Genomic DNA, 12,341 nt, shown 5'->3' with positions numbered 1-12,341 from the left:
CTCTTGTTCTCAGGTGTGGAAGCGTTGCCACCACTTACTCCTGCGGCTCATGTGCATCCTCCTGTGATACGTCCAGCCAGCTGTTTCTCATTTAAATTTACGCACGACGCTCTCTTGCCTTCTCACGCTACCGGCATACTCGTGTACCGTTCGTAAACCCCGCATAGCGGGCTCCCGTGGTTCTTTGAAATTATATTTACAGCTCCAGATAGCCGGGGCCGCAATAGTCGCACGAAGCGGACGTCGCCGCCTATATATCTAACCCAGAGAGTCGTCAGACCCGTCGGAACACTCGCGATGTCGTTGTGGCGATAAGATACGCCCGAGCGGAGAGGAGGAAGACGAAGGCGTTCGCCGCCGTGCAAGGTCACTTCGTGAGGCTGAGGCGAAGAAGAGCGGTCGCTGTATTTTTTTGCCGCCTCTTACCGCTAAGCTTCATCTTGTCTTCCCAAAAGTTCGATTCACGTATTTGGAACGTATAGCGGCCGTCATGAGCACACACACGAAGTACCAGACTCCGCTGTCATCGCGCTATGCAAGCGCCGAGATGTCTTTCCTGTGGAGCGACCAAAAGAAGTTCTCGACCTGGAGGAAGTTATGGATCTACCTGGCTACAGCCGAAAAGGTATAACTGCAGAACATTTTAGTACAAGCACAGAACAAGGTGCTGTAGCTGTGTGGTAACCAGCGCTAATTAATGTGCAGTGACCGGCGTACTCCCGTAGCAGACGAACTCGTCGGGAGCAGACAGTTTTCTGCTGCTTGTCTAGACAGACCGATAAGATTGTGCGCAGAGCAGTATTTTTTCACCGCGAGAAGAGCTAAGCTGCACGTGTGATACTAATCGGGTTTGCTGTATGCCAGTCGAGGAGCATTCTTTTTCTAGCACAACATATTAATTCGTCGTAATGTGCAGTTAGCGAACGTATAAAGCACTTACGTCGAGGTGTACGGATGTTTGAAATGGTTGCAAACGTGAAAGCTTAGCAGTTTCAGCAGAAAGTTAAATAATATGGGGAAACTCCAACCTGTCTTGACATCATCGCATTCCTAAAACACAAATATAAGTCAGTGCACTTGTTGTTTTACATTTGCGATGCGTAAACACCTATAGAGCATGAATTATGCTCTTTTAGTACCCTTATATGTCTTTTAATACCCGCCTTGTGCCATGGGTACTTTCAACTACTTTCACCAAGCTATGTCTATTTCCACATAATTTGCACTTTGACCGTACATACTCAGAATGTTCAACATAGATCACTATTATTCGCAACCAAACTGCTATGTCACATTGAATTAAATGCACTCTTCATAAAGCTTAACTGAAACATGCCTCTGTACTCCATTTTTCTTGTCACAACTAAGCTGCTTGACTTATTTTGTCAGCTACGTACAGCAGTGAGGCCAAGGAAAAAAAAAAAAGAAACCACAGAAATTTAGTTGTGGGTAAATCGAACCCTCTGCTCGCCTAATGTGGCTTAATAGGTACTGATGGGAGGATTGGTGATACACGATCACATTGGTGGAGCAGCTCACGTGCAAAAAACACTTTCACGCAAACACTGGTGATGATGAGGACATGCACAGGCACTGGGCATACTCAGTACCTCTGTATGTCCTTGTAATTCATGTTTGCATGAGCATGTTTTCCAAATTCCCTGCTTCACTAAAATCATGTGGCTGTTTCAGTCAAGAGCGAACATCTATTGCTGCACAGGACGACTTTACTGAGGGCAGTAGCATGCTTGGCGAGAAGTTATGTAGTGCCTCTAAGCCCTTCAGTGGTAATGAATGGAATGAAATTTGACTCTTCATGCTCCTTCAGCAATGGTGGGAAAAGTGTATTCTTTCTGATAATGCCTGCAAATGATAATTAACTTGTGCATGTGCTCTGAGCTAGTGGCACAGTTCCCTTTATGAAAATGCAACATGTCTGGCTTAATGCTTAATCGACATTGAGCTGTTCTGTAATGACAAAGGCTCATTAGAAAATCTATAAATGATCATTCTCCAATGTTAAATTTCTTCTGACCGAGTCCGTACTGCCATGGCATAAGATTGTGTAACTTTGAGTTGTCTCACAACAGTCCATCATAATTTGTGACTTAAGAGGATAGGTCCATTTCGTGCAAAATAGCACCAACATTGATGCGTGTTATGCACAAGTTAGGTCGTAGGGGTATACGAGTACTAATCCTAGAGGCTTCATCAAACGTCTTTGCCAAATTGAATGTAAATAAAAAGATTTTCTTATAAAACTCGCTTGTACATTGAAATTTTGGTAGTTGTTTCTTTTCTAAAGTAAACGTGTTGAAGTGCACCTTACGATGTGGTAACATTGCTGACTTTGGCATGTGCAAGAGCATGGGACAGAGGCATAGAAATTATAGTGAGAAATGTAACTGATGTTACTTCATCTACAGTATTATTATCAATGTCTATTAACAATGTTATATAATTCTGCATATGACCTGCTGTGGTTGTGCTGCTAAGCCTGAGAACAAAATCCTAGCCACATTTAAATGGGCCCGAAATGCAAAAATGCCCATGTACTGTGCATTGGGTGCACGCTAAAGGACTCTGTGCTGTCAGAATTAATCCAAAGACTCCAGGACACCACTGAGAATGTGCATGTTAGCTATGTGCCCTCGCCATTTTTCCTCCAGGAGTGCCATGCTAAACCTGCAAACTCTGTTAATGTTAACATGCATGCATATCACAGTACCCGCCAGCCATCAAATCACAAGTTCAATCTACTAGGCGATTACAGTTACATGAAGAAACAGCTGTCAATTTAGATCCTGCTCACGGTGCATGCCTTGCTTAATACCGAACAACAATAAATGTGGTGCCATCATTGCAAAATGCAGGCACAGCTGTTGTCGTGCACAGCATGCTAGCATTCATAGGCTTGTTTGACAGCATGTTCCCTTGTGTGACCACAATCTATTTCATCTTGCTAACCTGACTGAAGCTGAAGGCAAAAGAAACAAAAAAAAAATACTAGGAACAATGTGAATGGGCAGAATTCTTCATGCAGTGGGAAAACATCCTAGCAAGATGAAAGGTCTTATATTTCATGGGTCTCGCTGGAGGTCGTATGTAGAGTTGAACCTCAATATTACGAGTTATCAGGTACCCTGAAGTGTTCCTCATCAATATCAGTGTGTAACAGATATGCATGCTTATAAGGAATGTTGGATGTGTTGAAAGTATTTCGTGTCAAATGTAACTTCGTCATAGAGTGTCTCATCCTTATGTGGAATTTCCAGAAGGTGAATTAACACGATGGCCCGCTGTGGTGGCACAGCCGACATGGCATCCTACTGCTGAGCATGAAGTCTCAAGTTCGATTCCAGACCTCGTAGTGGCCACGTTCCAATAAAGGTGGAATGGAAAAAAAAAGCTCGCATACTTGGTATTAGATGCTTGTTTGGCGAAGAAAAAGACCTGGTGAGAGCTAATCGTGCGGGATACTGGCTGTTTTGTCACTGCGTTCATTCCATCTTCCCAGCTTCTCTCTCTCTTTTTTTTTTTTTTTGGTTTTGGACTTTCTAACTTCAGCACCTGCACACGCTTTCATGATTGCAGCTCATATACGGGCAACGTTTCAGTGACAATAAGCAGTTGGTAGTTTGCGCTCCATTGCCCTTGTCTGGCGTGTCCTTTCGTGGCTGTTAGTTGTACTCAACACATTCCAAAATAATCTGGAGCCATTCCATATAGTGGCTGTGTTGCATTAGTCAACCAATGGCCTGTGCCTGGTTCAGCCACATTGCGCTCTCTTGCTTGAGTGCGGGTGTGCATGCTAAAGAACACCTGTGCAGGCAATTAGTCAGAAGTTGCCATTTGTTATGTCTGTGTTCCTTTAGGATGCTAAAGCTGATGATTTGGTTGATCGATCAATCAATAAATCAATCAATCAGCTGTTCAGTCACATTGCACTCTCTTGCTCGCGCACAGTCCCTGGGGCTCCCCATCACTGACGAGCAGATCAAGGAGATGCAGGACCACGTGGACGAGATTGACTTTGCGGCGGCATCTGAAGAAGAGCGCCTGACGCGCCACGACGTGATGGCCCATGTGCACGTCTTTGCCAAGCAGTGCCCCAAGGCAGCACCAATCATCCACCTGGGGGCCACCTCCTGCTACGTTGGCGACAACACGGTGCGTGCCCATCTTGCCCAACAACTCGCCAATCATTGCTCAGTGGCTGTGCCAAACTGCTGCTGGGTGTGACGTTGCGGGTTTTATCGCGAACTACGGCTGAACCTCGCTATAACGAAGTCTGATTTGTCACAAAACTATGTGTGTTATATCCCACAATTGTTACAAGCACGTATTTCCAACACGCTGATATTGGCAAGAAGCATTTTACATTAACTTAGTTATATCCATGTTCGTGATATGGAGGTTTGACTGCGCATTTTGTTGGGAGTGAAATGTCAATATGTTTGTACGCTATGCCCTGGCAGTTTATGCTACACAGTCTGGGCAGATTCTCTGTTGTGTAGTACTTTGTTTTACTGTCTGTCATTTGTTGCGACTCAGTTTATTAGCCTTTCGAAGGACAGTGAGTGAATTGCAGATAATAAGCAGATGAAGGTTAAAACTTCAGGGGGACCCTCTGTTAATAATAAAAATGGCAGAACATGAGAAATGCAGCAAACTACAAGGAATATTATAAGCAAAAAATGATAAAAGAACAAACTGTATCATGCAACATAGTACATTGTAACGAAAGTACAACAGGTGTGAAGTCAGAATACATTGCTATAATTACATACGAAAAAGAAGAGTAGCATTACACATACAAATATGAGAAAGTAAAACAACAAGATATGTAAATTTAGTTATACAGGTAATAATGCTTTTGCTTGAGTTTGGGTGCATAAAAGGATAGTGAATATGGCAAACCATTCCACATTTTTACTGCCATGAATGAAGTTGCCATTCTTTAATGTGTTCTCCATGATTAGGGAGAACTTTTGGCAACTCAAAATTGGAATTACAGCAGGAAACTTCGAACCATTTAATTAGTGTGAGTGATGTTAGCATGTAATTTATAGAACAACATTTTGGGACGACAGCTGAACAAGTTCGTGGCAGGAAAGATGTTGTTTTCATGAAGTTTCAAGTAATATGGCTTAGAAGAACTTTCTGTGGGCCTAGTTCGTGCATATTTGAAAAATATTTTTAAGGCGTGCGCAAACAAGGTACACGGCACAAAAGGAAGGTCATACACAGGACAGGCGCTGCTTGCAACGGTTTACTCAACAACATTGTCATGAAATATGCCTGCGAAAAGCACAATTGCAGATGTGTTTATGGAAAAAATACAAGATATGAATATATGTATAAGAAATGCCTGATTAATCATATGCGCATCGAGGTATGCAAACTTTTGTGTGTACAGGCTTAATGAAGGCTTAGTGATGCAACCTTCGCCCCTCCTTTTGATGTGATATGCTTCCAGTATCAAGTGGGCCTGTTCACTGTGACTTTTACTAAGAACCTTTGCGTCACGAAATAATGCCTCACATTCTCTGCAAGAGTTCGCGTGATCCACCAAATGCATTCTTTCCATCTTTTTTAATATTCAAGGCGTGCTCTCTAAACCGGTCATTCACACACCTTCCTGTGTGACCGATATAGCGTTTGCCACAGATTAAAGGAATGTCGCAGACAACTCGGCTGGTGCAGTTCAGATAGGGCCAGTGGTGCTTCTTTTGGCAACCTGGCCTTTTTTCGCCTGCTGTGGCTTTGTGAGGGCAAAGACAGTAGGCTTTGTTGGGGGCAGAGAAAACCACTCCAACGTAGTGCCTATTTGCAACCTTCTTGAGGGCATGCGAAACTTTATGAATGTGAGGAAGTACTTCAAACGCACATTTTTTCCCCTTGAAATCATTTCTGTCCTTCATTTTTCCTTGCTTCTGCAACAGACCCCCAGCAACTGCAGCAATGACTGTTGGGCGCTAACTGGCTACCAGTGGTTCTGTCACCTGTGCTTGAAAGCTTTCTTGCATCGTGTGGTGGCGTGATTTCTTTAGCGAAGGCTCAACGCAAGGAGATGTTATAGCCCTTTTCACTATCTTAGAGTGAAAAGAGCCAAAGTTACGATCCCCTTCCTAGCCCGAGGCCTCTAAGACCAGCACACATGTCCCCTAGAAAAACTAACATGAATGTCTAGAAACTGAAGGGATTTTTGAATGGGAAGTTCATGTGTGAAGGTGAATCCCTTCCCATGTCAGTTAAAAAGGTCTAAAATAACTTCTATATTGTGCTCGTAAAGGCCCCCTGCCTGTGGTTTTAGAAATAATAAAAAATCATCTACAAATCTAAAAACATGTAAAACCTTCCCGCCTTCTTTAAACGGATGGTCCAGTGTGTGGTCGACCTGGGCCAAAAAATATCACATAAAATTGGCACCACACAGGAATCAATGCAAGATTCTTGGTAAAAGCCACATTGAACAAGCCCGCTTGATACTGGAAGCATATTGCATAAAAAAGAGGGGTGAAAGCTGTTAAGTCTCGACGACCTCGATGCACATATGAATTGGGCATTTCTTATACACATATTCATATCTTGCATTTTTTCCATAACCGTATCTGTGCATGTGCCTTTTGCATAGATATTTCATGTCGACAGTGTTGAATAAACCGCTGAAAGTAGCGTCTGTCCTGTGTATGACCTTCCTTTTGTGCCGTGTCTCTTGTTTTGCACCTTAAAAATATTAATAACCATGGCTAGTAATAGTGTGTATTGCTTGGTTTTGGCAAGTGCTGAATAGATGAAGAATGACGGTAATAGTGTATTTTCCCAAGAAAGAGTACCATACATGGTATGACTGGGGCTTGCCTGTCCTTTTAACACTGTGAATATGTCCACCGTTCACTGACCAGCTCAGTCAATATTCAGTGATAACTATGTTTGGAAACACTTTAGGAAATTAACGGCCACATTTCCTATTTTCTGTTCCTTAAATATGTCTTATATACGTGTTCTTGCCCATCTTTTTTCCATTGATTCAGTATAGTCAAAGACGGCAGAGGATTAGGTGGCGTGGTGAGACTGGGAATCTTGTAGGCATGGTATGGAATTGGCTGGCACTTGACTGGAGTAATTGGGGATCACTGGGAGAGGCCTTCATCCTGTAGTGGACATAAAATAGGCTGTTGCTAAGAATGTTGTAATACAAAAGTGCGATTGCACTTCCTAAATGTACTGCAGCACATGCCATTACTTGCGACAGTTAGACAGTGCTACAGCAGAAGTCGGTTAATTCAACCTTTCCTTTAATGAAATCATGACCAAAGATCATGTCTGGGGCCCATATATCTTCATGGGCCAAGACTTTGGTTATTTGCATCATGAAATTGGCCCGAGCTGGATAATTAGAACACGAGACTGGTCAGCCCGCAGGTGCCTGATGTCAACGATGACCCAAATGGCATCGATCTTGGCAAATTTAGGGGACAGTGGATGCACTGGATGCACTGAAAGCACGATATCTCTAGCTGAAAAAGCTCTGCCAAGTTTCAACTCTCCATATTTCATGGCGATGCAAGCCACGAGTTGTCATCAACATGTGTTATTCATCGCTTCTTTTGTTGCTTCTTGTGTGCATGTGATCGATTTTATGGAGACATCTTGTGTAACACAGTACAGTGGAGAGTTGGCGCCTCTTTTTTCCTTTTGTGCCCTTGTTGGTATTGGACTACCATTGTTCTAATGAATCATTACCAACTGGCCTAGCTCTCAGTTCTACTCTCCCACGGCCATGGCAGCTGAGCAAGTGCCACAGCCAGCGGCAGTACTATTCTTGAGCAGTCACTTTTAAGAGATACTGTGCCACTTGGCATCAGACGCACTGAAGTATGCGGGTGGACAGCATTCCTGGCATCGTGCAAAGATGACCATCTTGGGACAGTGCCGGCAACTGCTGTCGGTCGTGCACTCTCCCCTGACCTGAAAGCAGCTGAGTGAGATAGTTTTTCAGGTCAGTTCTTATTGCCGAGTGGTACATTAGAACATTAAAAAAAAAAAATATATATATATATATACATTATATATATATATATATATATATATATATATATATATATATATATATATATATATATATATATATATATATATATTGTCACGAAAAGACACTAGACGATGTACCCGGCGTCGGCGAGGGAGGCGGTGGTACAAGATGGCGTGTAATAATCTAAGCCGGCGTCCTCAGCTTCTACCTCTTCTACTTCAGCGCCCGTCTCTTGCTGAGCGCGTGTTCCAGTCCCAACTTCTTTTTTTTTCACCCCTGGCTCGTGACACCTGGCGGCAATATATATATATATATATATATATACGCTGACTAAGTGCTGAAGACAGCATCACCATGTAAGCGGGAAAATTAACTGTCTGCTTACATTTGTTGTTGTAAAAAAAAATTTTTCTTGGCCTAAGCGCAGAGGTGAACATATAATATTGCGTGGTAGGCTGGCACATGTTGATGCTGCATACTGGGTTTTTGTGTCAACTCGCCATATTTGAAACGCCCTTTGTGGGTGCTCTTCTCATGTGTGGCAACGCAAGGGATTGGATCAAATTGGTGCCAGTTTTGACAAAATGTCACAAAACCACTCCTGTATAGTTCCACAAGCATCTGACTTTATATATGGATTCATTATTTTATGTAGTCTCTTACGAGTTCATTTCGAAGAGGACTAAAGGCAAGGTGCCCAATCGGGTACAAAGGGGCAGTGAAGGATATGGCGACGCATCCAGTGCCAAGTCACCCAGGATCTTGCGAAAGTGATTGTATACCCAACAGCGATTGCTCGAGAATACTGCTACATCCTTGTGCTGGCCAAATGCAGTCGATAATGTGTGACGTTTTCACTGTGTTTATTTGGTTTCCACTGGGGATTTTCACTGTTGTGGCTATTCGCTGATGTACCGCGTAATTTTAGGCTTGTTGCAATGATAAAAAGAGAGTGTACCCTAATAAAACTGCTGTGCCATCTTGTGGTGCTGTTGGCACAATCTTTAGTGACATGACGGATTCGTAACTGGTGCTTGTCTCTGGCGCAGGATTTGATCCAACTCAAGGAGGCCTTTGGAATCCTTCTGCCCAAGGTAAGTGCGTGCTACACGTGTTGCTCTTGCATGCTCATGTGTTACTCCTGTTCCTGAAGGTGTATGCTTGAAACGTTTTCAAGCTCAGCAAAAGTGCTTGAAATATGAAAATATGCAGTGTGTTCGCAATCAGTACCACAAATTATGAGAGCTCAAAATTTGTAGCTAGGTTGCAAGCTGCTGCTCGATCTTATAGTGTGCAAACCAACCAGAATAAGCCACTGTTATATTATGAGAAAACACGAAGCTGCATGTACCAACGCAAAATGCTTTTAGTACTGTGCTTGTAAACACATCTGTGATTGTAAATGATTAGTAGAAGTTTCTACATCTAAACATAGGAAAGTGCATGGCTGACTGCTTGACAGTCAGGGTATATGCTTGCCTGTGTCAGAACTGCTGCAGTGTGCCAATTACGATGTCATACCTTCTGTCTTTTACTTATTTGTTGTGAATTGCCTTATTTTTAGAGTTTGTTTACAGTTGCGATAATGGTGCCAATAATTTTACTACCTTTGATTTGCATCGAGTTTAGGGCAAAAGTGGTTGCATAGGAATGCATTCACCATACAATATTTATTCATTTTTTTTGTAACCTGCTTGTTTAAGACTCAGCCACATCAAGGCCACCTACTCCATAGAAACAGGGTAATAGCAACCAAATTTCAGCCTTCGTTGCATAAATACTTCATAAATAAATGTTGTTTTTAGTATTTGTTTAACCAACTTTTTGTATTGCTTGTCTTTGAGTGTAGTATTTTTTATATTTTATTCCTGGAAGATCTGCTGATGCGTGTACTGAGAGCACTCATGTATACTTATTACAGCCGTATAAATCTTTGGGACCTTGGCACGTTAAAGCCAATCAATCAAACACTCAATCAATCAGTGAGGCATACCAGAAGTAAACCCATACTGTGCCCTTGTAAAGAAAAACAGTTCTCTTTCACGAACCTACCTACACCTTGTGGGTTTCTGCAAAACCTGTTGGGACAATTCAATAACCATTGCTCTTCTCTGCAGCTTGCCCGTTGCATCCAGCGGCTTGCAAAGTTTGCGACTGAGTACGCCATGATTCCAACACTTGGGTACACGCACTTCCAGTAAGTGAAACAAAGATTTTGATAGAGTTGTTTAACTCCCTCGCTATAGAAACTTCTTGAACGGTCCACCTACGAGTTGTCTTGTAGGTGGGCCACAATTGTGCTGTCTGCTTAGCACTATGTAAGGGTTGTTAGCTACAAAATTGGACGGTTATCACTCCTACATCTTTGCTAAGATTGTTTTGCTAGTTTATACGGTAGACTTCAATATGAGTTCAACTAATTGGATTTTTCGATTAATTTAATCAGAGATTCTGGCTGGGGCCCATACGTTACCGTGTGTCGAACATTTCTTTATTTCAATGCTGACTGGTTGACATAATTGACTGGTTGACGCAAGCGCACCGGGCCCCAATGGTGACCCCAGTCATGACGACAGTGGTTGCAGAATCTGTCATGGCAGCGTTAGGGGACAGCGAATGTGTCAAGTACACCTTATCTTCCACCAAAAAAGCAAATTTTCGACTTATCCTAACAAAATTTTTATTTGAAAATGGCAGCACACAATTAATGATAACCGTATTTACCTGTTTCTAAGGCACGCATTTTGTAAAGAAAGAAAATTGGTCTGAACACTGCCTGCACGGGGCGGTAACCGCACAAAACAGCAATCGTGGTGCTCCTAACAGCCTACCGATCTGTCCTCATCACCATTGTCAGATGGCGGCAGTGACCCACCACTTTAAGACTATGATTACAAAACATTATTTCACGTGTTGAGCGATGGGCGACAAAGTTGCGGCTTCTGTCTATGGTGTTCCGGAGAAATGTGTGGGTCACAGGACGAAGTAGCGAAGTGGTCCGTCCAGGTGTGGGTCACATTCCCGTTTGTGATTGTTGCAGAGTTCAACAAATGTGGAATATCAAATGTGCAATGTGCTATAATGGAGGTCCATGGACAGTAATGGTGACGTCGGTGGACATTAATCGTAACTAAATTTCTAATGTGTGAAAGAAAGTTAGCTGATTTCATCTTTTCTTAACTGCTAGAATTGCAGGCCTGCTACATTTTTCTTGCTAAAATGTCGGGTGCGTATTATATTTCTACTTTGTTTAAGAGCTCTAATGCAACTTCTGTGTTAGTTTTCTACTTTGAACACGCAAAAAGTGAATAAGCTTTTGAGTTGGGGGCACGTTAGAATTGGGCAAATACTGCTAAATGAATCAGCATTGTGTTTTGGCATTCTTTCTGCCTCTTGTTTAGTTAGACCCACCAGATAATTATGTCAGTTCTGTTGGTCTCGTTAAGGTTGAATTAGTGGAAGTTGACTGTACTACTCATTTATAAGTAGAAGTTTCAACGAAAGTGGAATTTCGTTGCAGTTGCCTTTATCTATTTCGTTACCGCTAGAAATGTACTCATTTTTGGTGCTTTATTTTTTAATGTTTTATTTCAAAAGATAGTAGTCACGATATGCACCGCAGTACATAAAATTATAGCCTGATAATCACTGGTGTTTTGAATATATATAAACATTAATATTTCCTATTCAAAAGGCGCAGCGTGACTGGGACGGAGACAAACACAAACCACAACACAAGCTCTGCGCCTTTTGAACAGCCATGAACCAACTCGCCCAAGTCAAAGCTTTACAGTAATAATTGCTCAGACAGTTATTGAAAATTCTTATGCAAAGCTCCAAAGAAGCATCTCTGAAGGAACACAAATGCAAATAATATGATTTGCTGCTTTTAGTATAAGTACTGAGAGTAAAAGAAACCCGAACTGTACAAAGTATGCACCTTGTTCCTAGTTCCAAACTTTTGTAGGTTGGGTCACGCAAGAAAATTATTATCAAGATTTGTTGGCATCACTACTAACCATAGTGATTGCTCATGTTATGCATAGTACCGTTTCAAATGTGAAAATGGTAAGTTCCTATTTTACAGAGAGCATTTGTTTTGACTCATTGCAGCGGGCACCTGCTTCCTTTTTTTTTTCTGGATTCTTTAGGTTCACGAAGCAATGGTTGTCAGGTTGGGAAGCATGCAGAAGCCTGCTCATACTTGATTATAGCATTTGATCAGCATTTCTGTGCAAGCAAGGTGGTTCAGTGTGCATTAAACTGGTGCTAGAGGTTCCATGTGCTTCTTTCAGTTCCTGTA

At 42.3% G+C, this 12,341-nt stretch overlaps 1 protein-coding gene across 1 annotated transcript in view; it reads left to right on the top strand.

The window, feature by feature from the left end:
- Positions 1–14: 14 nt before the first annotated feature.
- Adsl (adenylosuccinate lyase) overlaps positions 15–12,341 on the top strand; it is a 34,011-nt gene continuing 21,684 nt past the window's right edge. The window contains exons 1-4 of the mRNA XM_075702728.1: positions 15–625; positions 3,967–4,170; positions 9,088–9,132; positions 10,156–10,235. Of these exons, the coding sequence (XP_075558843.1) occupies positions 491–625; positions 3,967–4,170; positions 9,088–9,132; positions 10,156–10,235 (464 nt within the window). The 5' untranslated portion in view covers positions 15–490. The remainder of the gene's footprint in view (positions 626–3,966; positions 4,171–9,087; positions 9,133–10,155; positions 10,236–12,341) is intronic.

Source organism: Dermacentor variabilis, chromosome 8 (genome assembly GCF_050947875.1).
Source record: "Dermacentor variabilis isolate Ectoservices chromosome 8, ASM5094787v1, whole genome shotgun sequence".
Classification (NCBI taxonomy): Eukaryota; Metazoa; Arthropoda; class Arachnida; order Ixodida; family Ixodidae; genus Dermacentor; species Dermacentor variabilis.
Note: the sequence above shows the minus strand (reverse complement) of the source record. Positions and strands in the feature narration are given on the sequence as shown.